Source organism: Ursus americanus, chromosome 1 (assembly GCF_024610735.1).
Source record: "Ursus americanus isolate L20-20 chromosome 1, mUrsAme1.1.p, whole genome shotgun sequence".
Taxonomy (NCBI): domain Eukaryota; kingdom Metazoa; phylum Chordata; class Mammalia; order Carnivora; family Ursidae; genus Ursus; species Ursus americanus.
In genome coordinates, this window is record NC_142127.1 from 96730654 (window position 1) to 96755569 (window position 24916).

At 38.4% G+C, this 24916-nt stretch overlaps 1 protein-coding gene across 4 annotated transcripts in view; it reads right to left on the reverse strand.

The window, feature by feature from the left end:
* Positions 1-880: 880 nt before the first annotated feature.
* LOC123778100 (thiamine transporter 2-like) overlaps positions 881-24916 on the reverse strand; it is a 39697-nt gene continuing 15661 nt past the window's right edge. For all 4 annotated transcript variants that reach the window (XM_045775299.2, XM_045775300.2, XM_045775301.2 and 1 more), the window contains 5 exons: positions 23948-24108; positions 21122-21947; positions 17165-17357; positions 11229-11370; positions 881-2582 (listed from right to left, as the gene is read on the reverse strand). In XM_045775299.2, coding sequence (XP_045631255.2) covers positions 2409-2582; positions 11229-11370; positions 17165-17357; positions 21122-21947; positions 23948-24097 — 1485 coding nt within the window. In that variant the 5' untranslated portion in view covers positions 24098-24108 and the 3' untranslated portion in view covers positions 881-2408. The remainder of the gene's footprint in view (positions 2583-11228; positions 11371-17164; positions 17358-21121; positions 21948-23947; positions 24109-24916) is intronic.

The window sequence follows — 24916 nt, forward strand, 5'->3', positions numbered from 1 at the left end:
TCCAACTTTATGTTCCTTCTACCATGATCCCACAACCTTAAGACCCATTCCCACGCATATTATCTAAATTTCTGTCTATACAAACTGGGAGAATCATGCAGCTCTTTTGGAGTGTAATGCCTCTCCACACATTTTGTGCTTTCCCTTTTGCGGCCTGCTGAAACTTGAGTCTAGTTAAAAGTTTAGAAGCAAAGGGGGATGGTGGGGTGGGTCTGAGGAGACTCAGCAATGTCTTGCTACCTTGGCTGACGCCATTACAGGACTATCTCATTAAGCAGGGTTGGAAGGGCAGCTTCTAATGGCAAAGACCTGGGAGATCTTGGGCTGAGATATCCCCAGCTTTATTGAGATCTGACCACATGTTTCCATTCCAGTTTTCAGGATTCCATTCATTCCCAGTGAATGTCCTCCCTTTATCAGAAGACACCCTGCAAGGTTAGGAATTCAGTTTGTATTGTAAAGCAGCCAATCACAGAATGAGACTCTGGGTTTGGTTATCAGAAATCTCAGCTCTGTGGCTGCAGGAGATAAGGGTTTATTTCAGGGAAGGATTAGAGCTTTCAGGACATTAATGTAGTACTCGAGGTGGGAATTTGAAGCCCTGAGCTCATCCTTTTTTCTCCCTTATTTTCTCCAGTGCTGTCAGGAGCAACCATCCAATTCCATCATTCTCTTTAGTTTAACTGAAATAGTCTAAGTTGACAAATACATGGCAATCCAGAACCTCACTCTCTACGGGTACTTGTACTGTGCTGAATATTGTCCCCCCCCCCCAATTTATGTTCATCTGGAACCTATAAATGGGACTTTACTAGGGTCAACCCTAAATCCAATATGATTGGCCTCCTTATACTAAGAGGGGACTTCAGACATAGAGACAACGACACATAGGGAGAACATCATGTGACAATAGTGGAACAAATTGGAATGATGTGTCTACAAGCTACGGGATGTTAAGAATTGCCAGCAACTGCTCAAAGCTAGGAAGAGGCAAGGAAGGATCCTTCCCTAAACTAAGTTTTCAGAGAGCAAGTATGGCCCCACCAACACCTTGATTTCAGACTTCTAGATTCCAGAACCATGAGAAAAGAAGTTTCTGCTTAAAGTGACTCAATTTGTGGTCATTTGTTATAAGAACATTAGGAAACTAATATAGTATTTGATTAAGAGTGTCCAATGCTGACACTTGTGAGTCTAAAACCACATCATGTCCTGACTACTAGCGCCTTCCTTATGACTGGAAACAGATTCATAGTGGCTTTAAATCTAACTAGATCAGATAACCAGTTCCAGAAACCCCAGAAACTGTTCGGAAAAGTCGTTCTTATAAATCTGTCCTCTATAACCACTCCTGGAACCAAAATCTGTATCAATCAGAATTCAGCCTGAGAAACAGAACCAGTGGAGATATAGTTATTGAAAAATTTATTTCAAGTTGTTGGCTTACTTGGCTGTGGGGGCTGGGGAGGCCAAGTCCAAAATTCATAGGGCTGGCCATCGGGACGGGTAGGCTAGAACTCTCGGGCATGTCCTCAGGTGGAACTTCTTCCTCTGGGAAGGCTCAGTTCTGCTCTTAAGGCCTTTCAACTGATTGAATTGGGCCCATCCAGATTATCTAGGGTAATCTCCCTTACTTAAAATCAACTGATTGTGACCTTTAATCACATCTGCAAAATCCATCGCAGCAACAGCTCCATTAGTACTTGTTTGAATAAATAAGGAACTTGGCGTAGTCAAGTTGACACATAAGACTGTCACAAATTGCAACAAACTTATCCATTAGTTTGAAAAGAACTGAAATCATTACAATATGCAATCTTTTCATGTAGAGTCATGGTAAAGTTTAATAAAAAATTTTTCCTTAATTTTTTTGGCCTCATTTTATAGGAATTAAATGATTTCTCCATTCTAACTTTTTGGTAGTATACAGTATGAGTATAATAATAACGGTTATCACATGTTGATCATTTACTATGCATCAGGCCTGCACTAGAAACTTCTTTATTACTCAAACCAAAACAAATCACACTTTTATGAGGTTGGGCACAGAAAACCTGTATATCTCATTCACTCTGTGATATTTCATGTTTCTGTTCTTGGATGGTCCCATTTGTCTGATTTCCATGTTCTTTTGGGGTGGATTTGAAAATATTAAAACAGTATGTAGGGTCCTAGTTGCTCACCGAGGCCATAAAGATGGCTGGTTTCAACTTGGTCGACTCCAGTTTTTGGTTGTACCCAGTTCACCAGCCCATAGCGGAGGTTTTGATAGGGTGTTGACGAGGTCGATGATAATCCTGTCTTTTATGGTATTTTAATCTAGGACAAAAAATTAAAATGCCACGTAGTGTAGTACGATATATTTTCAGAGTCGTCCGTCCTTTGAGTCCATAGTAGGAGAGACCAGGCTAAAACTGTGTTACTGTGTTCATATCAGACATTGAGTCCTCCGGTTCACTTGGGTTGTGACCAGTAGAAGACCTACATTTTTCCTTTCCACATTCGGCTGAACAGATTATGTAAAGGCTTCTCATTAGGAAAATTCCAGCAATAACAGAAAAATAACTCCCGTAAATTAAAAACTAAAAAAGAAAAAGAAATTAATGAATGACATTAAAATGGATATTCCACACTAAAGATAGATAGTGATGATTTACTCCTAGCTGGGAGATCGTAAACAGGTCATGGATTCTCTCTCTGCCTCAATTTTCTCAATTGTAAAATCAGAATAATAACAATATTTACACATTGTTGTGAGGATTAAATGAGTTATTACATAGAAGATATTTAGAACAGTGCCTACATAGTAGAACTCAATGTCAACTGTCTGTAGTTCTGAAACTCTCTGTCTATATAGAGTATGTATGGTCTTCCTTCTTGCTTTCCTTCTTCTTTCATATTCACATTTTGTATATGACATTGGGAGTTTGTTTATTTCGTAGAATATTACATGTGTTTCTATCCAAAAAATGATAATAAAAAGAAAGACAACGTTTCTATCCAAAATATTGAAATGATATTAATAGCTGTACAGAAGTTTAGAACTTGTATATATTCCTAACAAAGAAATTGAACATTTAATGATTTTTAATGATTCTCCTTAGATACACAGATCAAGAGGTCTTAATTATGTCCTATCTTTTAAAAAATTGACTGTATTAATTTTTGAAATTTTTGTTTGCATGGTATGAATTTTCCCTCCTCCCTTCAAACTTCAGATGTCTTTATAATTTTAAATGTGTCTTCTGTAAATGGACTATAGTTGTAACCCTTTAAGAATCTAACCTGAAAATATTTTTTTAATTATTTTTATTTTTTTCCTGGGTTGTTTAGCATTGAATTGCTTGATTTTTATGTTTGGAAAATTATAAACATTCACAAAAGTGGACAGGACAGTATCCAAATGCCCATGAATCTAGGACCTGGTTTCATCAATCACCAGCTCATAGCCGATCTTGTTTCCACAATGCCCCAATCACTTCCCCTTTCCCTTCGCAGATTAATTTGAATCTAGTATCAAATAATGTAATAAATATTTCAGCTTGTATCTTTAAAAAGAGGGACACACAAAAGCGTAACCACGAATCATTAATACATCTAAAAAATTAACAATTGTTTAATATTGTCTATTCAGTGTTCAAGTTTCCCTGCTTATTTCATAATATTTTTAGTTTCTGGGTATGAATCAGGATTCAAATAAGATCCACACATTGTGATTGCTGAATTTCTCAAGACACTATTGATCTTTTTTAAAAATTTTATTTGTTGAAAATCTGTAATTTCCCAGATGTTGATGTTTTTTGGTGATAATCCTGGATGTCACATAATGAGTTCTTCTGCTTCCCCTATTTCCTGTAAATTGGCAGTTCAACCTATGAGCTAATGTGTTATTTTAGGGACAACTAACATATTTGTGTTTTTTGCCACCATATTTTTCCAATTTTTCATGCTCCTTCATTTTCCCCCTCCCTTCTTGAGCTCTTTCGTGTGACTCTTTTTCCATATACTATGTTTCATTCCTTTCTTCTGCAAAAAAATTGCATATCTACTTCTAATTTTTTGTCATGGTAACACTTGAAATATGGACTCTTAAATAACAAAGCAGGGGTGTATAAAGGTGAGGGCGGTGGGAGTTGTCTGCCTTGGGTATGGGCAGTAAGTGGAGAGAACTCTCTGCAGAGAATATTAAAACTATAATAAAACTGATTAAAAGTCTGTTGCATCTCATTATCGTCATGCTGCAGCAATTTAAACAATGCTGGTGATGAAATCCGCCTCCCTACCAGATGGGCTGCCATCCCTCTCCCTGCTCAGTGCGTTGCCCTCGCAGCGTCTAATCAATAATTCCTGCCCTCTTCCAGAACGGCACAGAAATCCTTCGTTTTGAACGTCTTCTACTGATATATATACTATTGTTGTCAACTACTTCAGGCATCTTCTTAAAAACTGCTCAAGATATAAAATATTACTCTTTTGGGGAGCCTGGGTGGCACAGCGGTTAAGCGTCTGCCTTCGGCTCAGGGCGTGATCCCGGCTTTATGGGATCGAGCCCCACATCAGGCTCCTCTGCTATGAGCCTGCTTCTTCCTCTCCCACTCCCCCCTGCTTGTGTTCCCTCTCTCGCTGGTTGTCTCTATCTCTGTCAAATAAATAAATAAAATCTTTAAAAAAAAGATATAAAATATTACTCTTTTATTTTTAAAGATTTTATTTATTTATTTTAGAGAGGGTGGGGAGAGGCAGAGGCAAAGGGAGGGAGAGAGAATCTCAAGCAGACTCCACGCTGAGCGGGAAGTCCGATAGGGGGCTCCATCCCAGGACCCCGAGATCACGACTTGAGCTGAAATCGAGTTAGACGCTCAACGTACAGAGCCCCCAGGCCCCTCTAAATATTACTCTTTTAAATGATCAGTGTTTGTGTCGATTGATTCACATGTTTACTTCTTTTTTCACATTCCTTCTTTCAGGAATACCTTCCTTTGGGGATAATTCTCCTTCTTCGTCAAGTGCATCCTTTAGAAATTGCTATTGTAAGGGTTTGTTGGTGATAACACACTCATTCTATTTCCATTTGTCCTCGGTTTCCTCTCATTTTTAAAATGTGGTTTCTCGGGGCGCCTGGGTGGCTCAGTCATTAAGCGTCTGCCTTCGGCTCAGGGCGTGATCCCGGGCGTTATGGGATCGAGCCCCACATCAGGCTCTTCCGCTGGGAGCCTGCTTCTTCCTCTCCCACTTCCCCTGCTTGTGTTCCCTCTCTTGCTGGCTGTCTCTCTGTCAAATAAATAAAATCTTAAAAATAAATAAATAAAATAAAATAAAATGTGGTTTCTAGGTTGGCTGTTATTCTCTGCTACCCTTGAAGCCATTGCTTTGCTGGCTTCTAGTGTGAGCTACTAACACGCCCATCGTCGATGATCTGTGGCTGATATTCTGTTTCGCTAATTTTAAGATGTCTTTTTCTTTGGTTTTCTGCATTGAACCACAGTGTGTTTAGATATGAATTTCTTTTTACTTTTTCTTTTTGAGATTTTGGGGTCTTCTTTCTTAATTCTGAGAATCCATGCTCTTGATTACTTCTGGAAAATTCTAAGCAAGTATTTCTTTATCAGCCTCTCTTTACTACCTTTATTATCTCCTCCAGGAACCCCAAAGAGATATTTGTTAAACTTTCTCCTTTTCATCTCCATGTGTGTTAATCTTCCCACTTCTCTCTCTCTCTGTGCTGCGTTCTTGGTGATTTCTGCCCATTCAATAACTCTTCCTATATATGTGTCTAACTTGCTCTTAACATATTTAAGTTTCTAATTCTCATGAGTTCTATTTTTCCCAAATATTCACAATCATTCATGAGGTATCTTGTTCCATTCTCATGTTGTTATTTTCCTTTGTGTGCAAACCTGTCAAACATCTTTACATGCTAATGCTGGTTAATTTCTCTGTCTAAAATCTTTGTCAGTCTGATTCTGCTATTTAATATTTCAGTTGGCTTGCTCATGGCACTTTATATCCATGCATGATTTTGGACTTTTTTAAAAATCATAATCTCATATTTAGTGGCACTTTATCTGTGGCATTTTTTTTTTAATTTCTGTATTAAGGGACAGTCTTCCAGAGAGCATTTGTTTTGATACAAACGGATGCCTGGGGGCCATTACCAACCAGGGCTATTTTAAACAAAATACTCAGCTTTAGAAAAAAATCTTTAGCCTGTAGAAATTGGGCCCTAGAATTATATGAGTGCTGGCTTATGAAAGCAAATTTCCGGGGTAAATTCCTCTGATACCACCCAGGTTCATCTGCTTTGTTGGAGTTTCCCCCATCATTTCATGTTTTGTGTCTGTATCACCACTCACTGAGGATGTAGCTTTTGGGGTTGCCACGAAAACTAAATTCCAGGTCACTGGGAGAATCGGCAGATGCTTGAGCACATGATAGATTCAGTGTTTCCTTATCTATCTGGTTTCCTGTTCCTGCTTTGACCTCTGTGGAGTGTTCTTATTTCTTACCAATTCAGCCATTTATTTAAACAATCTTAAATTTACATCGAGCAGTTTTAGGTGTTTTGTAGGGTAAAGGATTTTTTTCTGATATCTAGTTTATTGTTGCTTTGATGGAAATAAGCCTTTCTTATTTTAATATTTTTAAAGTCTGTGGCTTTTAATGGAAGTAAGTCTTTCTTAATTTAATATTTTTAAAAACCTTTGCTAACTTTAAACTTCAAACAACATGGACACCTGCCCTTCTTCTCCTTCTTCAAACGTAATCCCTCCACCCCATTTCTCTGAAGGTACTTGCCTTCAGACCATTTCCACTAGGATAGAAAAGTAAGAAAACAAGACAAGATCTGAGGGTCAGGACCCAAACTCATTGAAAATCTATATAAGTAGTTATTTTGTTTGATGATGAAAATCTGGCCTTACCTTTAGTTACTCTTTGAGTTAGGATTTCAAAATGGTTTATGAAACAGTGAAACCTAAATCCAGCAGACCACACATTTCACATGTTTTGAGTTAATGAATGTGACCTGAAAACACTCATCTGAGCTATCTGGACTGGCAAATATTCCATGCTTTAAACACATCTGAAAAATTTCAGATTTGATGTATGGGAGGCTGCCCAAAATCTGAACAAATCCCCATTTCATGCACTTAAAAATAATAGCATCGCTGTTCTACTTTTTGTGAGATAATCGTTCTGTTTAGAGTGCCCCTTCCCTTATTAAGCCCTTTGGGGTTAAAACTGAAACTCCATTTCCATGATTCTAATTTTTATTTAATTTAAGGCAGCTGAAAGTACCAGTTATCCTAGCTAGATAATCTAATGGAGTGTGTAATCAGGGGTCCATCTGGTCCCCGCGTGGCTGAGTGCAGTGGCTTCCTGCCAAGAGAGCTGGGGAGGATCATTTTGCATTTCCCCATGAGGACTTGACAGACAGAGCAGAGCAGCAGCTGTGGTTTCCATGACATCAAGGAGTCACTTTACACCAGTGGCTTTTCCCTTTTCTTTTCCATGTGTGCTTCCCCAACTTGCTGGTGTTGGGGTTCAGGTCCAGCTACCTCAAATATGACACTTTGGCATAGCGAATATTTTGTAACTGAAGGAATCTGAGACATGGCAGGTGCAGGAAGGACTTTCAGACCTTCCTTTGGAGCAGGTCATAAGACCCTAGTGTCTATACCGGGGGAAAGGAACATCCTTATCTCCAAAGATAAAGGGACACAGAGAGGAATCTGAATGAACAGGCTGTGTGAAGATTCCCCAATTTACTATTCTTAGCTCATATCCTTTTTGTCCTATCATATTTTTTCCCACAACTTTCCACTCTTTATCAAATCTAGCATAAAAGCACTCAGGCTTCACTATTTCTTTGTGTCTTCATTTCCTTATGAAGGTTCCTGTGTTACATAAAACTTATATCAAATACATGTGTACGCTTTTGCTAATTTGTTGTTGTTACAGAGACCCAGCTGAGAACCAAATAGGGTGAGAGGAAACAATATTTTTCCTTCCCTACAGTTTCAAGAGTTGCTTTTCATATCTTAAGCCTTAGGACCATCCAGGGAGGTGGCGGGTGAAATTAATGAGATTCATGAGTGGGAGTTGAATGAATGTCACTCCCTCAATCAAAAAGAAAATGATGGTTACCAATGTATTCCCTATTCCAAGGGGTATCTCTGCAAATTGAAGGGTGAAACCCAGCAAGGGGTGAGAGGGATGGAGGGATACAGTAACAGGTAACCAACTTGTGAGTAATTGCATGTGTTCATGTGAAATCTGTGAGGTGGTATTACTTCTTTTACCTAACAAAGGGATTATTTTTTAAAGATGTTATTTATTTACTTATTTGAGAGAGAGGGAGGGAGAGCGAGCATACAGGGGGAGGAGCAGAGGGAGAGGGATATAATTTCCTGCAGACTTCCAGCTGAGTGTAGAGCCTGATGCCAGGCCCCATCTCAAGACCCTGAGATCATGACCTGAGCTGAAACCGAGAGCCAGACACTTAACTGACTGAGCCACCCCGGTGCCCCCACCCCAAAGAATTATTTTTTAAAAATTAACCTTTTTGGAATTGTGTGATTATTCACCCACTCCCTCTAAAGTCCCTCATATTTATACCTATGAATTTCACGTATTTTTTTTTTAAGATTTTATTTATTTATTTGACAGAGACAGCCAGCGAGAGAGGGAACACAGCAGGGGGAGTGGGAGAGGAAGAAGCAGGCTCCCAGCGGAAGAGCCCGATGTGGGACTCGATCCTGCAACGCCAGGATCACGCCCTGAGCCGAAGGCAGACGCTTTAACGACTGCGCTACCCAGGCGCCCCTCACGTATTTTTTAAAAACAAAATACCCCAGAAATTTTCTTATGCCTTCAGTAAAGCTATTCTTTAAAGTTCCTGCTTTTTACATAACTAGCTAAATTACTCCTTAGCTTTTTCTAGATGAGGTAAAAAGATTCTTTTAGCTGTTCTCATGGGCCTTTTTCCCCTAGCCTTTCAGTAATATTCAAAGGTATACATGGAAGCTCTTTTTAAGATCTGTATGGTCCTTTTAAATTGAGAAATCTATAAAAAGCCTATGTTGTGATAACAGGTTGAGAAATAATGAGAAAATGGAGGAATTAGTTCAGGTTGTCTCAATGCAGATTTCCCTCCACTGAATCTCTATGTCCTATGAAAATGCTGACTTTGGTTGTAGTTTCTATTTTTTAGATTCCAATCTTTTAAAATGGCACTTGAAATTATATTAAGAAGCTCATGGGATATCCTAAGTGTGTAATCAATGATAAATGGACATTTATGACTGAGACTTGGGAGTTATTAATCAATATACCTCTATATTGCTGGCTTTCTGACATTTAATTCAAGCATATTTCATTAGATTCCTACCAGAAATCAATTTTTAAGAAGCCTGCTTTTCAAACTCAGAAATCTGCAGTAACACTTTTTGGTCTGGGGAATATTTTATAGAAATAGGGTTTGTCTTCCCTTGTGCCTTTGGACTGTATATTTTGTGCTTACCCTGCTCTGGCTCCTGGGTACACTAGTCCTTTATTTAGGAGTTGAGTTTTACATTACATAACTCACATGAAAGAATCTCAGTGAAAGTTGTCGAAGCATTGAGGATATTGGCAGAGATGATAAGAGAAGATAGATAGAAATACAAAGAAAGATTTTAGAGGAGTGCCCTGAATCTAGATTTCCCTTGGTTGAGAAGGTAAAATCATTCGGAAAGCTTGACTTCCCAGGGGAAACAAAGATGAAGCTTGACTTTTTCCACCAAACTTAATTTTCACCCCCAGCTTTGGATGTTCATGTGAACTCCCCCAGAAAGGTCAAAACGACTCAGGTCATGGTACCAGGGTCCAGGATCGAGTCCCGCATCAGGCTTCTTGCTCAGTGGGGAGTCTGCTTCTCTCTCTGCCTCTGTGGTCCCTCTCCCTCTGTGCTCTCTCTCTCTCTTTCTCTCTCAAGTAATAAATAAAATCTTAAAAAAAAATTACATCCCTAGGGGAAGGATGAGGAAGTGTGTGGCAGGTACAGATGAAATAAGATTGGCCATAAATTTGGGTGATGGATGCCTGGGACATCATGACACTATTCTTTCTATTTTTAAAATATATTTGAAATTTTCCCAAATAAAAAGTTCTTAAGAGATCACTAATAAACATCAAGATTCCTACCCATACTTTGTTGATTTCAGGCTGGTGCTCTCTTGATCACACCACATACCGAATGATTTCTAAAAAGCTGGAAAGCAAATTTCAAGCTGGATGATAAACCAGGAATTTAAATTCTATTTTAAAAAGTAACACTGGATCTCTTTTATTCTCAAAAAGAATTGACTCTATAGTAATCTTAGTTTTAATATTTATTCAATGAAGATATCTTTCCTTCTACTGAACTAGTTTGAGATTAAAATAGATTTCTTAAATGTCCTGGTGTTACTTGTTCAATTGTGTTTCCAGAAGTGATTTCTTTGTCTCTTTTTGTTTCTAAAGAAGATCTTTTAATATTCTAAACATTTGCGTTAGGTATGTGTAGAGACGTGTAAGACTGACCATCTTGTCCATGAAACGGAGCAGGCTTATGAAGTCTGTGAACTAAGCATTCGTAAGATTGGACTTTAGCCAGGGCAAGAAAAACCTTTAGCTGAGAACCACTTAAACCGGAATGACTTTATGGGTCTATTTTAGATAGTGCTTTCATTCTTTCACTTGCTTAATGAAAAGGTCACCTGTTTAATGAAAAAGTTTCCTAAGAAATAGAATGTATCTTAACTACACCATATTTATAGCTCTCAATACAAAATTATTCCACTGAAGACATCACGTAAATGAAAACAAGCCAGAAACAAACGGCTATCACTCTATGATTCCATTTATAGGACTTCCTAAAATGACAAAGCGATAGGCGTAGGAAAGCCATCAGTGGGTTGCTGGAGAGTATGGAGAGAGGCCACGGATGGCACAGGGGCATGGGCATTGTCTGGGTGAAGGTGCGGTTCTTTATTTTCATGTGGTGGTGGCTACACAGCTGTGTGTTTGCCCAAATTGACAGAACTGTATATATATTTATTTATATGTCAGTTTATTGTATGAAAATTATATCTCAGTAAGTCCAGTTACTATGTATAATAATATAAATGTGTGTGTGTGTATAGTTTTCAAAGTATGCCTCTGTGTCGGTGAGGGCACAGTGAGGGCCCAGTGAGGGCACGTCCACTTACCTGGATGCTGACCGGAAGCCCTAGTCCCTGGTTGTCCACCACGGCTACAGTCACGACAGTCTGGATCACCAGGGCAATGAAGGTGTTGATTCCGAAGACCAGGGCATAGCGTTCCACGCTGAGATTAACAGCAATCTGAAATCTAACAGTGTACACATGGAAAGAGTTTTGAAGCACACTTATGTGGGCTTTTTTATTTTTTAAAGTTTTTTTTTTTTTTAATGTATTCATTTGGGAGAGGGAGAGAAAGCAGAGAGAGAGAGAGCACAAGAGCAGGGGTGGGGAGAGGCAGAGCAAGAGGGAGAAGCGGACCCCCGCTGAGCAGGGAGCGTTGTGCTGGGCTCCATGCAGGCCTCTATCCCAGGACTCTGGGATCATGATCTGAGCAGAAGGCAGACGGTGAACCCACTGAACCACCCAGGTGCCCCCATTGTGTTGGCTTTTAAATGCAGAGCAGGGAATCGTGTTGTTCCCCAAATCTGGAGCCCCTCACGCAGCCCAGGCTTCTGTTGAGTTTCTTATTAAAAGCTCCTCTAGCAGAGAAAAAGGAACAGAGGTGAAATGGAATGGTGAAGTGTTACATTCTAACATTTCATGCGATGTGATACATTATAAGAATTTAAAACTGATGAACCTTCTCTAAATTAAGCCAAATATTCCAAATGTTCTGCAACTAGGGAACACTGAACATTATTGGATGTGATATGGTTTAACAGTCAGTTTTTAACCAGACATATCAATGAGTAAATCATGAATCGATGAGTTTTTACTTACTTGGAGGCTCTTCGCTGGATCATTGACTGTCTACATTAACAGTTTCAGAATCTAATAGGTGGATTTTTCTCTGGAAAACTCACATATTTGCTTTCACAGTTGGTTCAATCTGGCCATTAGTTCATTTTAAATAAATGGGTTTTTGAATTTAGTCAGGCAAGACTGACATGTATGCTTTCAAATTTTCCCACCCAATTTAGCTAACCTGAATTTATTTAAAAATATGAAAACAAATGGAAAGTTTTAACTATTTTTACATCCGCTCCCGAAATCCTCACATTAAAACACAAATACAAGCATTTAAAAATTATGTGATTTAATGAAAATGTATTATTTCAGTGCAAAAAATTACCATCTAAATATAGCAAAACCCACAAATTATCCTAGATCCCTAGATCCCAAAGTGACTAAAACACGTGGTCCAAATAGGCTTTATAATTTAGGGACTTTCTTGCTCAGGCAACAATTTTTCCTTTGGAAAAAAGAAATGCTATACTAGATAGATGGTCTTGAAACCTAGATTAAATCAGATGGCAGATTCCCTTTTAGTATGCAAATTATCCCAAGTTGGAATTTTGATTTAATTTGTACAGATGCTTAAACTATCAGTGATTATTTGGTTTTGGGTAAGAACTGTATATGTGGTGGATTCAGATAGAGGCATAATGCTGACATCAGGCTCAGCATGGCATCGAATCCTAAGATTTTTCAGTCTAAACACCAAAATTATTGTCCCAGGTAACTGAAATGACAAGGAATCATACTGTCTAAATCTTATACTGATTCATTTCTACATAGGCTTAAAACTACCATGCAGAGTACACTGCTCGGGGCTAATAAGTTCTTGGAAAGAGAATTGTATTCATGTTCTGTTAGGCATTTAGCACTAAATACAGATGAGTCTCTGAGACAGTCTGTAATTTAAAGATAGAGCCACTTTGAAATTTTATTCGACTGTTTATGTTCTATATATTATGCCACTATGGGATTACATTTACTAGTTTACCCTATCTTAAAGGAAAATCATAGGAACAATTTATAAAGCATTAAAAAACACATTACTTTGTGCCCATATAAAAACAGAATGTTTAAATTAAAAAAAATTCAATAGCCCAAAGCTTTTTGTTTTTTTATGTTATATTACTGTACTTGTTCTTTTTTTTTTTTTTTTTTTAAGATTTTACTTATTTATTTGAGAGAGAGAGCACAAGCAGGGGAAGGGGCAGAGGGAGAGGGAGGAGAGGACTCTCCAATGAGCAGGGAGCCCAGCATGGGACTTGATCCCAGGACCCCGGGTTCATGACCTAAGCTAAAGGCAGATGCTTCACCGACTGAGCCACTCAGGCGTCCCTTTGTTGTTGCTGTTGTTTTTCCAGAAATGCTAACCAAATATTTATCATGAAGCAAGGAATTGATGGGCATACCAATGAACAAGCATGATTCTATCCTCACAGAGCTTACACTCCAACAGGGAATACTTAACTGGACCCAGAGAACTGCTTTGACTAATACTTAATTAAATTTATCAGTTTTATCATAAAAAAGAAATATGAAGTAAATCTCTTCTTTTGTAGAGTAATCAGATTTTTTTTTATATGAACTTCTTGTATCACATGATAGTTGAAACCATGGATGGTCAATCATCTTAGAATTTCTTCTAAATCTGAACTCTAACCCTTTGCATTAGAAATACATTTATCCTACACGTGCTAAATTTATTTTAAAAATTTCTTAGGAGTTAGAGTAGTAAAAAGATGTGAATGAAGTTACAGTGACTGGATTCACCTACGGAGAAAATGATATTCTATCAGTATTCTGAAGTTGGACATGTGAGTGATAATTTCATTTAGCACCAAATTTGACAGATCTATGCGGTCAAGTTCTCTTTTTTCCCCACTGTGAGTGTGTATCCTGACATTAAGGTACTATTTGTTGAGTCCTGCCCAGTAATTAGAAACTTTAAATAATGTAACCAAAGTTAATTACATCTTAAATAATTCTTCTCTTCAATAAACTTATCAATCAGCTGACTGAATTGACAAGTTAGATGAAAGATGATCATTGAGCTGTATGTAGAATGCTCTGAACATACTGTCTGGGAAAACCCTGACAGTTAAAAGTATGAGTGCCATCCTCAGGGCCTCTCGGAATCTCAGCATTCTTATTATTCTTGTGGCTTATCCCTCTACTTCCTCATGTCTATAATAAATTGTTCTGAGAATTTTTCAATACAGCAAAACATTTGGGTTGTTTGTTTTTTCCTAAACCATCTCATATTCTGACAGATAATCTTACTATTTTTTTTTCAAATTTTCCTATTTGTTTCTTTAGTAGAGCAATATTGACTCACTTCACAGTATGCAATAGATATGCAGATGGCTGTGAACCAATCTGTTCTGAAATATTCAAGGATAATATACTCTTACCTTTTCACTATGTGAAGCTGTGGTCAGGAACAGTAAAAATAACTCTGAAAAATTATTTTTACTAATTTTCAGGTTCTCCATCTTCCTAAATGTAGCCATTGAACATCAAGCCAAACTAATTTAGGTTTGACTTAAGTTCCTTTTCCTAATCAAGAGTGAGATTGCTAAGAGGAAACAAAACATTTTGAATAATTTCTAAAATAAAAGTGGGGGAAGATAGAGATCTCCTTGTTAGGATGTTGAAGGTCAGAAAAGACCAAAATAACAATAAGAAAATAACAGAGTAAGCCAAAAATGATACTATTCCATAAAGAAAACAGAAGTATAGTAAAAATGCTGAAAATCAAAGAAAAACAGAAAATCTTAGAAGCAGCCAAAAGCAAAATTATCATCACATTTAAAGGAAAAAACAATGAGAATGACGACAAACTCCTTAATGCAAGCTGGAAGACAATGGAATAGTAAATCCGTAAAGTGATGAATGGGGGAAAAAAACCCACTATCAACTTAGAATTCTAATCAGCAAAAATATACTTAAACATGACAGTAAAATGTATTTTCAAATAAATAAAATTTGAGAGAAATTTTCACCAGGTTTGTACTGCAAGATATGTTAAAAGAAGTTTTCAGGCTGAGCCGAATCAACAGCCGATGGAAACTTGGATCTACAGAAAGAAATGAAAAGGACTGGGAACGGTAAACTAATTAGTAAGTATAAAAGATTATTTTTTTGGCCTTAATTTTTAAAAAGATGATTTTCTGTTTAAAGTAAATAGAATAATAATGTATTGTAGGGTTTATAACAGAAACTGAAGTAAAATCTATAAAACGGTACAAGGGACAGGGAGTAAATGGAATTATGTTGCTCCAAAGTATTTATACACAAAGTGGTATAATATTAATTTAAGGAAAACTGATGAGTTAAAAATCTAGCCCCACTAAAAACATAAAGACTTAGATAAGAAAAACAAATAGAGGAAATAAAAGTGGAATTAAAAAGAAAGCTCAATGAACTTCAAAAGAGAATAACGACAAACGAGCAGGTGGGGAAAATAGTAAACAAATAACGAACTGGTAGACTCAAACCCAATTGTAAGTTACACGGAGTTCATGGATGAGCCTCTCGAATGTGCAAATTAACGTTTTAAATGAATGTGCATTTTTTGATATATACATTAATGTTTTTGATCAAATTTGGAAACTTGTGGCCCTTATATCTACTTGTTTTTTCTTCTTCTTCATGTTCTCCTCTTCTGGGACTCCATAATGCATATATTGATACATTTTATGGTGTTCTGTAGGTCTCTAAGAAAAGTTTAAGGACAAAGAGCATGTCCAAGATTATGCAGCCCATAATGTTAGGTCAGGAAAATATTTTCAGATGTTTGCTTTGTCTCTGATCAACTTCCTAATTAAATTTAAACATATTGCCGCACAGGAAATGATGAGCAACACCTACCTAATCCTTTTTTAGGTGTTCTTAGGCAGCATTCATCACTGCCTTAGCTCATTTTCTTTCCATTCTAATTAATCGAGATCAAATATTCCCTATGTTTAAACTACTGTATCATTTAACGTTTCTTATTTTTATAGTAGTTTCATAGAACAGCTTCAGTTCTACAACCGCTCTGAGACTATTTGATAAGTTGTTTCAAAAAGAAATGAATGTGCTATGATTATTCAAGCATGTAAGAGGTGAAAACTAAACTGAGTCAAAATTAGATGCAATCACATCTTATTTTGTTGCTAAATAAAACAAAATCAAAGTGGAGAGATTGGAACAACGGTACACTGTTGGTGGGAATACAAAATGGTACAGCCACTATGGAAAACAGTATGGAGGTTCCTCAACGAATTAAAAATAGAACTACCATACAATCCAGAAATTCCCACTTCTAAGTATTTGTCCAAAATAACTGAAATCAGGATCTAGAAGAAATATGAGCACTCCCATGTTCATTATACTGCTATTCACAAAAGCCAAGATGTGAAAACAACCTAAATGTCTGTAGATGGATTAATGAATAAAGAAAATGTGGTATATACATACAACTGACTAGTATTTCGCCTTTAAAAAGAAGGAAATCCTGTAATATGGGACAACATGGATAAGTCTTGAGAACACTATGCTATATGAAATGTGTCAGTCATAGAAGGACAAACGCTACATGATTCCATTTGTATGAAGTGTCTAAAATAATCAAATTCACAGAAGCAAAGGATAGGATGGTAGTTTCCAAGGGCTGCATGGAGGGGAAAATCAAGTTGCTATTTAATGTGTATAAATATATATCTTTCAGTTATGCAACATAAATAAGTTCTAGCAGTCCGATGTACAACATTGTGCCTATATATAGCAATCCTGTAGTGTGCACTTAAAGGTTTGCTAAGAGATGTAGATCTCATGTCAAATGTTTTTATCAAATAAAAAAAAGAGGACTATAAAAGAAAAAATCAATAGAATCATTCTGTTAAATAAACACAATATAAAAAACATAAGAAATCAAAACCTCAGAGCATAACACTATTTATTAATTATGAGAACTTTGAATTTTTTTGCCTGAATAATAACCCTAATCAAGCCCCAGGAGAAAGTCCATTAAAATAGGAATATAGTTGTTGTCTTTTACATTAAGCATTAAATATAACATTGCAAATGTTATTCAGAAGAACTGGAAGAATAAATAAACCTATTCTGTTGCTTGAGATTTAGATAAAGAAATGATAAATACTTACGCTGCTATCGTTATGAGAAACATGTAACTTGACTTGAATATCATGAAACCAGCATAGCACACCCAAATATTAGTTGTGTAATGCATGAGAAGCAGAGACCCTGCGTCTGCTGCTGAGAACATTGCCAGGGCCAGCTCTCCCAGGAGATCCCAGTTGACTTTCACACAGCCCGCTGTGAAGGCTGCCAGAGCTCCTGGAAAGGAAGGAATCAATGTATATTACATCTTGTCATTCCACACAAAACAAAGTAGGGTACCATTTTGTAAAAATTCACACTGGATGGGCACTGAAGCATTTCCAGGCTAGGGTAAAAAATGTTGACCAGTTGTGAACTTTGAAGAAAATCACTCGATCCAGCTCTCTGAAGAGTACATGTCTTTTCCTCTTAAAGTTTGAAATAGACCAACTGAATTTGGGTTTCCACAAATCACAGACTGGAATGGCCCCAGAGAGGCCATTTTTTTCTTTCTTCTTCCCTTTGCGGAAGATAAAACTCAGGTTCAGAAACCTGGTGTCAAACAAAAACAAATCCAGACTTTGATAGGGGAAGGCTTTATTTAGAAGAAAGACTTGCCATAATAGGGAGAACGCTCTGATTGCTGAAATCTGCAAGCATCTTGAAATCAAACAGAAAAAGGGTTTTCTTTTATAGAGTAATCCTTCACTGTAGGGCAAGCAGACATAAGCAACATCTTTGGAGAGGAAGCTGGACACGGAAAGGGAAATGATCAGTGGAGACTGATAGGAAAGTGTCCTGCTGTGATCAATTTTCAGGAGAAGTTGATGGGGGCTGGGCACATTCCATATTGCGTTGTGTTTACTCAGAGTTGGGGCAAGCAGAATGTAAGGGGTCTGTAATAAGGAGAGGAGCCTGATGCAAGTTCCAGTCAAGACAAAGCACAGCAGAAGGAACGGTCAATTGTGAATACTTGGTGACCAAGTGAGGCACCGAGTTCTTCAAACTGAATGCCAGCCCTTGCTACCATGTTCTTCTCTGTGCCATGTTATGAATGTTCTAGCAAGGAGGGATTCTCTTTCTCTGTCCTTATCGCTGTTTTCTCTATCTTCTCTATAACATAGATTTAATAATTTTCTCAAATCCCTGAAAGATACTAACCTTTTCAAGAATTCTCTCTATACACTTCCCCCCATTTGTTAGTTTAACCATTCCCCCCTTTATTTGTTGACTCATTCATTCACCTACTCACCTATCTAACATTTTTGAGCTTCTCTGTGGGAAAATATGGTGGTAAACTTTGGATCCTTGCCCTTGAAAATAATATAGCCTGGAGAAATTAGATATTTCAATTTTTAGTTTCAATAATGTGTGATAGGATTGTGGAAGTGCTGACCCTAACTCAAATTCAACTAACCATAACCTAGTGGTTCTCACAAGGGTGTTTTTGCCCTTCAGGGGACAGATGGCAATATTTGAAGACAATTTTGGTTGTCATGACTTGGCAGGGGTGGTGGTGCTGCTGGCGGTGGTGAAAGGGCATCTAATTGGTTAAGACCGGTGATGCTGTGGGACATCTTATAATGCACAGGACAGCCCCCATGACAAAGAATTTCCCTGCCCAACATGTCAATATTGCTGAGGATGAGAAACTTTGACCGAGACTTACATGTAGTCACAAGACGTATCCCTGGGACAAATTCATGTTATAATATGCATTATATGGACATACTTATAATGCACTTTTACATTGTGCCATGAATGAAGTAATCAATTGTCCGGTTTCTCGTGACCCTTAGCTTATTTCTTGACGACATGGCTTAATTTACATGCAGCCTTAGATCAGCAAACCAGTCCTACTTCACCTGGTTCTGCCTAAAAATGTGACACTAATTAAGGTCACAAAAAGACTAAAGAAAGATTGTGTTTAGGGGGCTTTTAAAGAGTGAATTTTATGAACATTTTACCTTTTCTACACACGCCCTCAGTAAGGGCACGTTATCTGAAGAGAAGAGGATTGTTTTCTCCCTTCTCCCGAGGAGCAAGTCCTTAGAGAGGAAATAGGTTTAAGATAAACAAATCCTAGAACAGGTTTCTAGAAGTCAAATGGAATTTTTAGAAAGGGAAGTGAGAAGTATATTACCCCAACAATGGACCCTGAAATGTTCAATAAATATGTGGGTGTGGAACGCCCCAACTTCAAAAATAATATCTTCAAAGTCTTATTTGATGTGAAAGCTTTGTTATGTCAGGAAAATCCATGTGCATTCTTGGGTTCACTTCAAAGACAGCTCTGGGCTCTACCCTTCAGACTTTAGAACATTAACTCTGTGTCAGCCCACCTTCCCTCCTTCTCTTCACCTCACTCTCTTTGGAAAAGGATTTTAAAATTCACAAAATATGTTCTGAGAAAAAGGAAGAGTCCATGGACAAGAATCTGAGAACCCCAAACCACTGTAGCTTCCCAGCCAGGAGGGAAGTTTTTCGAGTAGAAAGCCCAGGATAGGGTTGAAGGGTGAATCCCGTAGCAGAAGCTGGGAACCCTCATTCCCTCAGAGACCTTCTCAAGGTTACTCAGTCTCACTGCCTCTTCCTGTTGCACAAAATGCAATATCAGAAATCCATCTATGGGTAAATAAGGTTGAAGCAGACACTTACCAGTCAGCTCAAGGAGAAGCAATAAATAGAAACACACATATCCTCTTGGAAGTCCCGCCTCTCCCATCATGTCACACCCTGCCTTTCTCCTTTCCTAGTGCTCTTTGTCTTGTGCTGCCATTTTCTCCACACCCGAGGATTGCTGTTTGTTAAGGACTACTGTGGAGGGACACAGTTCTTATTGGTTCTTACTAATGACAAATGAATGAAAGTATATTATGTAGGAAAGGCCAGAGAGAAAATTATATAAGATAATACAATAAGCTGGCTGTAGAGAAGAGATAGGGTAGAAGATTGTAAGAATCCTGTCTGGATTCAATATTATTCTAGCAAATATCTGGATATGGTAGGGAATGGAGAAGCTGAGTAGGGAAAATAATCTTAATTAGAAGACAACAAGCTTTGTCAAATTCCTACATGTAGAATAAAGGAAAGATATAAATAAATTATTTAAGTTATCTCAATGGGAACCTTTGAAATGATAAAGTAGCTCCTAGAACAGTAGCTTTCAAACTTCTTTGACCATAGCCTGAAAAAGAAATATATTTTATATGTCCACCAGTACGTACATACGTGTATGTAAACAGAATTTTCACAAAACAGAACTTATCCTTATAAGATGCTATGCTTTCTATTCTATTCTATTCTATTCTATTCTATTCTATTCTATTCTATTCTATTCTATTCTATTCCATTCCATTCCATTCTATTCTATTCTATTTTAAATTTTCTATTCTGTTCTTTGATTTAAAAATGCTGGACAGAAATCCACTATGTTAATTTCAAGATCCATATTCTATAAAGGGTCAGAGAGTAAATATTTTAGGCTTGCAGACCACATAGCCTTCTTTGTTTTTATTTGGTTGATTGCCTGGATTTATTATCTTTACAACACTTGTCATACATTATTTTTTCCCCTTAAAACCTCTTAAAAATGTAAAAACTATTAGCTCTGGGGGGCCATGGGCCATCATTTGCCCACCTCTATTAATGGCTTGCAAACCACAGTTTGAAGACTAGAGTTACAGAGCAGTTAGAGAGCAGAGTGATTTCGTAGCTTAACTATAAACCATTCAACTCTTTATGGCCAAAACAGGTTCGGCTTGTGGGACACAAATTTGCAGTCCCTGTTTTTAGGGATGGGTAACACTTTATTTTCCATGGATAGCTTTGTCAATCTTTCATTATATTCACTGCCTCTTTTAAGTTTGGTGCAAAAACTCTTTTCTTTTTCAGAGTATTTGGTATTCAGTATTGAAATCATTACTACCAATCTATCTAAGACTATGATTTGGAAAACTATATTTCTTGCATATTGAAAAGATAAAGTCTGGTATACTGACCTCCAAAGGTTGCAATAGCTTCCACTGCCCCATTATAGATTGCAGAACTCTGGGACGGCGCCTTGTAATCCCACAGGATTTGAACATAGTTCAAAACCTGGTTGAAACCTGCTGTGGAGAAGGCCCACCACAGGGACCAGTAAAAAAGACGCTTCGAGGAGTAGCACTCCTTCAAATCTCGGAACCACTGCACAAAAACACTCCACACCACATTTCGTGGCATTGGGCTGCTCACCGGACCACCATCCAGGTTCCCTGAAATGGTGGGTATTTCTGAAGTAGGTTTCTCTTCTCCGCCTGGTGCGTTAACTTTGGAAGGTCCATCTAACGCCACATTTTTATTTGGTGGCTTCTGTACTTCTGTGCTGGATTTTGCATGAAAAAACATGCTCTTCTTAGGCATCGGTAGGAGAAGTGAGAAAAGAAAAGCCACGGAGACGGAGGCCAAGGATATGACGTTGAGGTGAAAGTACGACAGGCTGGCCAGGGACACCAGGAGCTGGGCCAGCACCGAGGCTGCTGTGTAGGCGACGAGCGTAACGCTCCTGCAGTAGCCGCTCACCTTCTGGTAGTGCTCGGGGCTGACCACGCTGTAAATGTAGGCGTAGTAGGCCACCTCGGTGGCGGAGACCATCCCATAGAAGAACTCCAGCACCTGCATGGCTCTTAAGCCTTGACCAAATACAAGCAGAAGCCAGGTGACGATGAAGCTGATGCCTTGCAGGATGATGACGGGCTTGTAGCGGACGTAATCGGTGAGGACGAACACGGGCAGCAGCAGCGCCAGGTAAGAGTATGTCCAAATTGGAAAGATCTCATTTGTGATCTGTAAGATGAAATGGGGGCGTGAGGACAAAAGCACCGGAAGTGAAACACACCATAGATCTCTGACATATGTATTATCTGAATGACATGTATCCATCCTAGGACACATTGCTTGGCCCACGTCCATTTGATACTTCACATGAGTTTCTGACAATACAATGGAAAGCTAGGGAAACTGAAATTCAAGGAAACAAGGTGGCAAAATCATGGATATTCATAACACGTGGGTTCCCTCCTCCAGGGAAAAAGAAAGAGCAGTTATTGTTCTTAGTTATCTGCTTCTTACATTTTAAAATGAAATATCATCTGTATAAGCCACTGAGGCTGGGAAAAGAGGCCATAATGCATATGTTAGGCTTACCAGCTTTCCCAGGGCAGTGTAGGGCTGCTCACTGCTCTTGCCTGTCCTTTAAAAATAGTTGACTCTTCTTCCGTAAGGTTAAAAAGAATGTTTCAGTACTGGCAGGACCTGACCATATTTACCTTTGATCCCATCAGTATATAAAACGTGCAGACCATCAGGAGACCATCTAGGTGACCAGGAACACACAGGACAAATGACCGGTTCAAGACCAATTATCGGAAGAAGGGATGCTAGTCTGTCTTCTGTTCTTCTGCATCCTTGGCCTTACTTTGTTGGGCTGCTTTAGAGGAGCCATGAGAAACCACTTAGCATGTCTCTTTTTAAGTCAGCTTTGACCACAGTTTTCCAGGAAACACTGGTGGCATCAGCAAATCATTTGAGCCCACAATAGTACATAATTATTTTAGCTTCTATAAGCGGAATCTATAGCGGATGGAAGGTGATGTAAAGAAGGCTGGGGTAGACCCTCTTAAATCCCTGTTCTTTCAGGGTCTCTCTGACCCTCTTAAATCCCAAGGTCTCAGATCACTGACATCAATCCGCCAACCTTCTGAGCCCGAGGTGTGTTTTGACCTAAGCTGTGTCCTGACTCCTTGAGTTCTCAGGTCACCATTTACCTAAGCCTTCTTACAGTTTGGTAGAACCTCATTCTGGCCCTTCCTGACATTTAGGCGTAGTTACTAACCTGGGAAAAGCTACATTCTGGATCTGTTTTTTGGTGACTGTCTCTGGACTCTAAATCCAGTCCAGGGCTACCTCCGAGCCAAACCTGTTTGCACCTACCGGCATTCAAGTTTGGCATGTGCCTTTTTTATTGGGGGGGAAAATGGTGGATTGGTTTAGAGGGTAGAGTTTCCTTGGTGTCCGGTAGGGACATGAGGATGGTTTCTGGGAGAGGGAGGCCAAAGGAGATACAATTGTTATGCCCCATTTGCTGCATAATCAGCCTGTAAAATGGGCGTGACATTTTTTCCCTAAGGACATTGAATTGATACAGTGCTTTGTCTGATTTATTGTTCAGGGACTAAAGTGGTCATCCTTAAATTTTAGTGTGCAGCGGATTCACCTGGAGGGTTTGTTAAATACCAGACATTCAGACTCAGTAGACTCGGGGCAGGGCTTGAAAATGAATATTTCTAACAAGTTCCCAGGTGATGCTCTTGCACTGGTCCGAGGACCACGGTTTGAGAATCACTGACTCATAGGCTCCTTAGGATGAGATCTTAACGACCTGACTGAAAGCTGACAACAGCCTTAATATTTACACATAAAGAGGAAGAAAAAATCTTCAGAGGATTTTTTCATATGCTTTCCCCTAACTTTTCGCTTCCAAATCTTGTACTATCCTCTAAGGTTTGTGCTTGTATCTAGGTATGACTTTATTTTAGGTTCATGATAATAAACAATGACATCTGGAAGTATTATTTTTGTACGGCTGAAAGATCATTTTGAACTCGCCCCAATTTTGTGGTAGGAAAGAGTTTTATGTTTTTACATGACAACTACACAGACATCATTAAGGCCCATTTATTTGCTTTTGAGATTGTAAGTAGTGGTGATACTTTGCTCCCACCCAAGGCTTTAGACATGGGTTCTAACAAGACATAAACCTAAGATAAGCATGTTAGTAAACTCACCATGCTGAGGCTTATATTTTTATCTGGTCCTGATAAATAAGGTACTACAAATGGCTCTGATGGTTTCATCATTGAGAAAAATCCAAAGCAGCAGAGGTTTACTGTGGGGAAAACCCAAGAATGGCTTGGTGATGTCCGGCAACAATTCATGGGTGGTTAAACTGTGGGGGAAAAAAAGAAAAAAAAGCAAGTCAGAAGATTGATGGTTTCTTTTCATAAATTTGTGTTCTCTTCCCTATGCTCCATTTGTCCTTTGGTCTTAAAAATGACAAAAAGAAAATCACTGTGACAGTAAATATACGTTACAGGTCAAAACACAAGGACCTGAGTCTAGTCTGGGTTTTTTGCTTTAAAGAGAAAACTAATGGTTACTTGAAAACACTGCAGTTAAGGAGTTAAGTTGCATCTCAGATGGAATGGCGGGGTCACTGAGGAAAAAGTACTCCCCAGTATGGCAAGCCAGGGGGTCATGCTCTCCTGTAATCTTTTCCAGTAGAAAGAAGTCAGGGAATTTCTCCTCAGGCAGAAATCTTGGGCATAAGATAAGATTGGTGGAATTTTGATAAACGTAGTTGTAAGCAGACATCAGCTTCATGCTTCCCATCATGGGCCTACTACCCTGTAACGGTTGATGAACTGAAATTCATTTTAATGAGTGCGTTAAAATGGTGAATAAAGTCGCCTTTGAGGAGTGAAGCAGATAGACCTCTTGCTTTTTCTAAGAATCAAACTCTAGGTGAAACTTGGTTTAGCATAAGAAGCCTCCACGAATTTGAATCGTCATCCACCCAGGTGATTTGATTTGCCTTTAATACCTCCCTTCAGAAGAACTCCATGTCATCTAGACAACATGGCGTCATGGGTGAAATTCAACAAGTCTTAAAAGTATTTTTCTGAGTTGATACTTAGCTCTTGCTCTGTTCTTTTCCCACTTACGTTGCTAATACTGAAACGTGAGAGCTTAAGTTC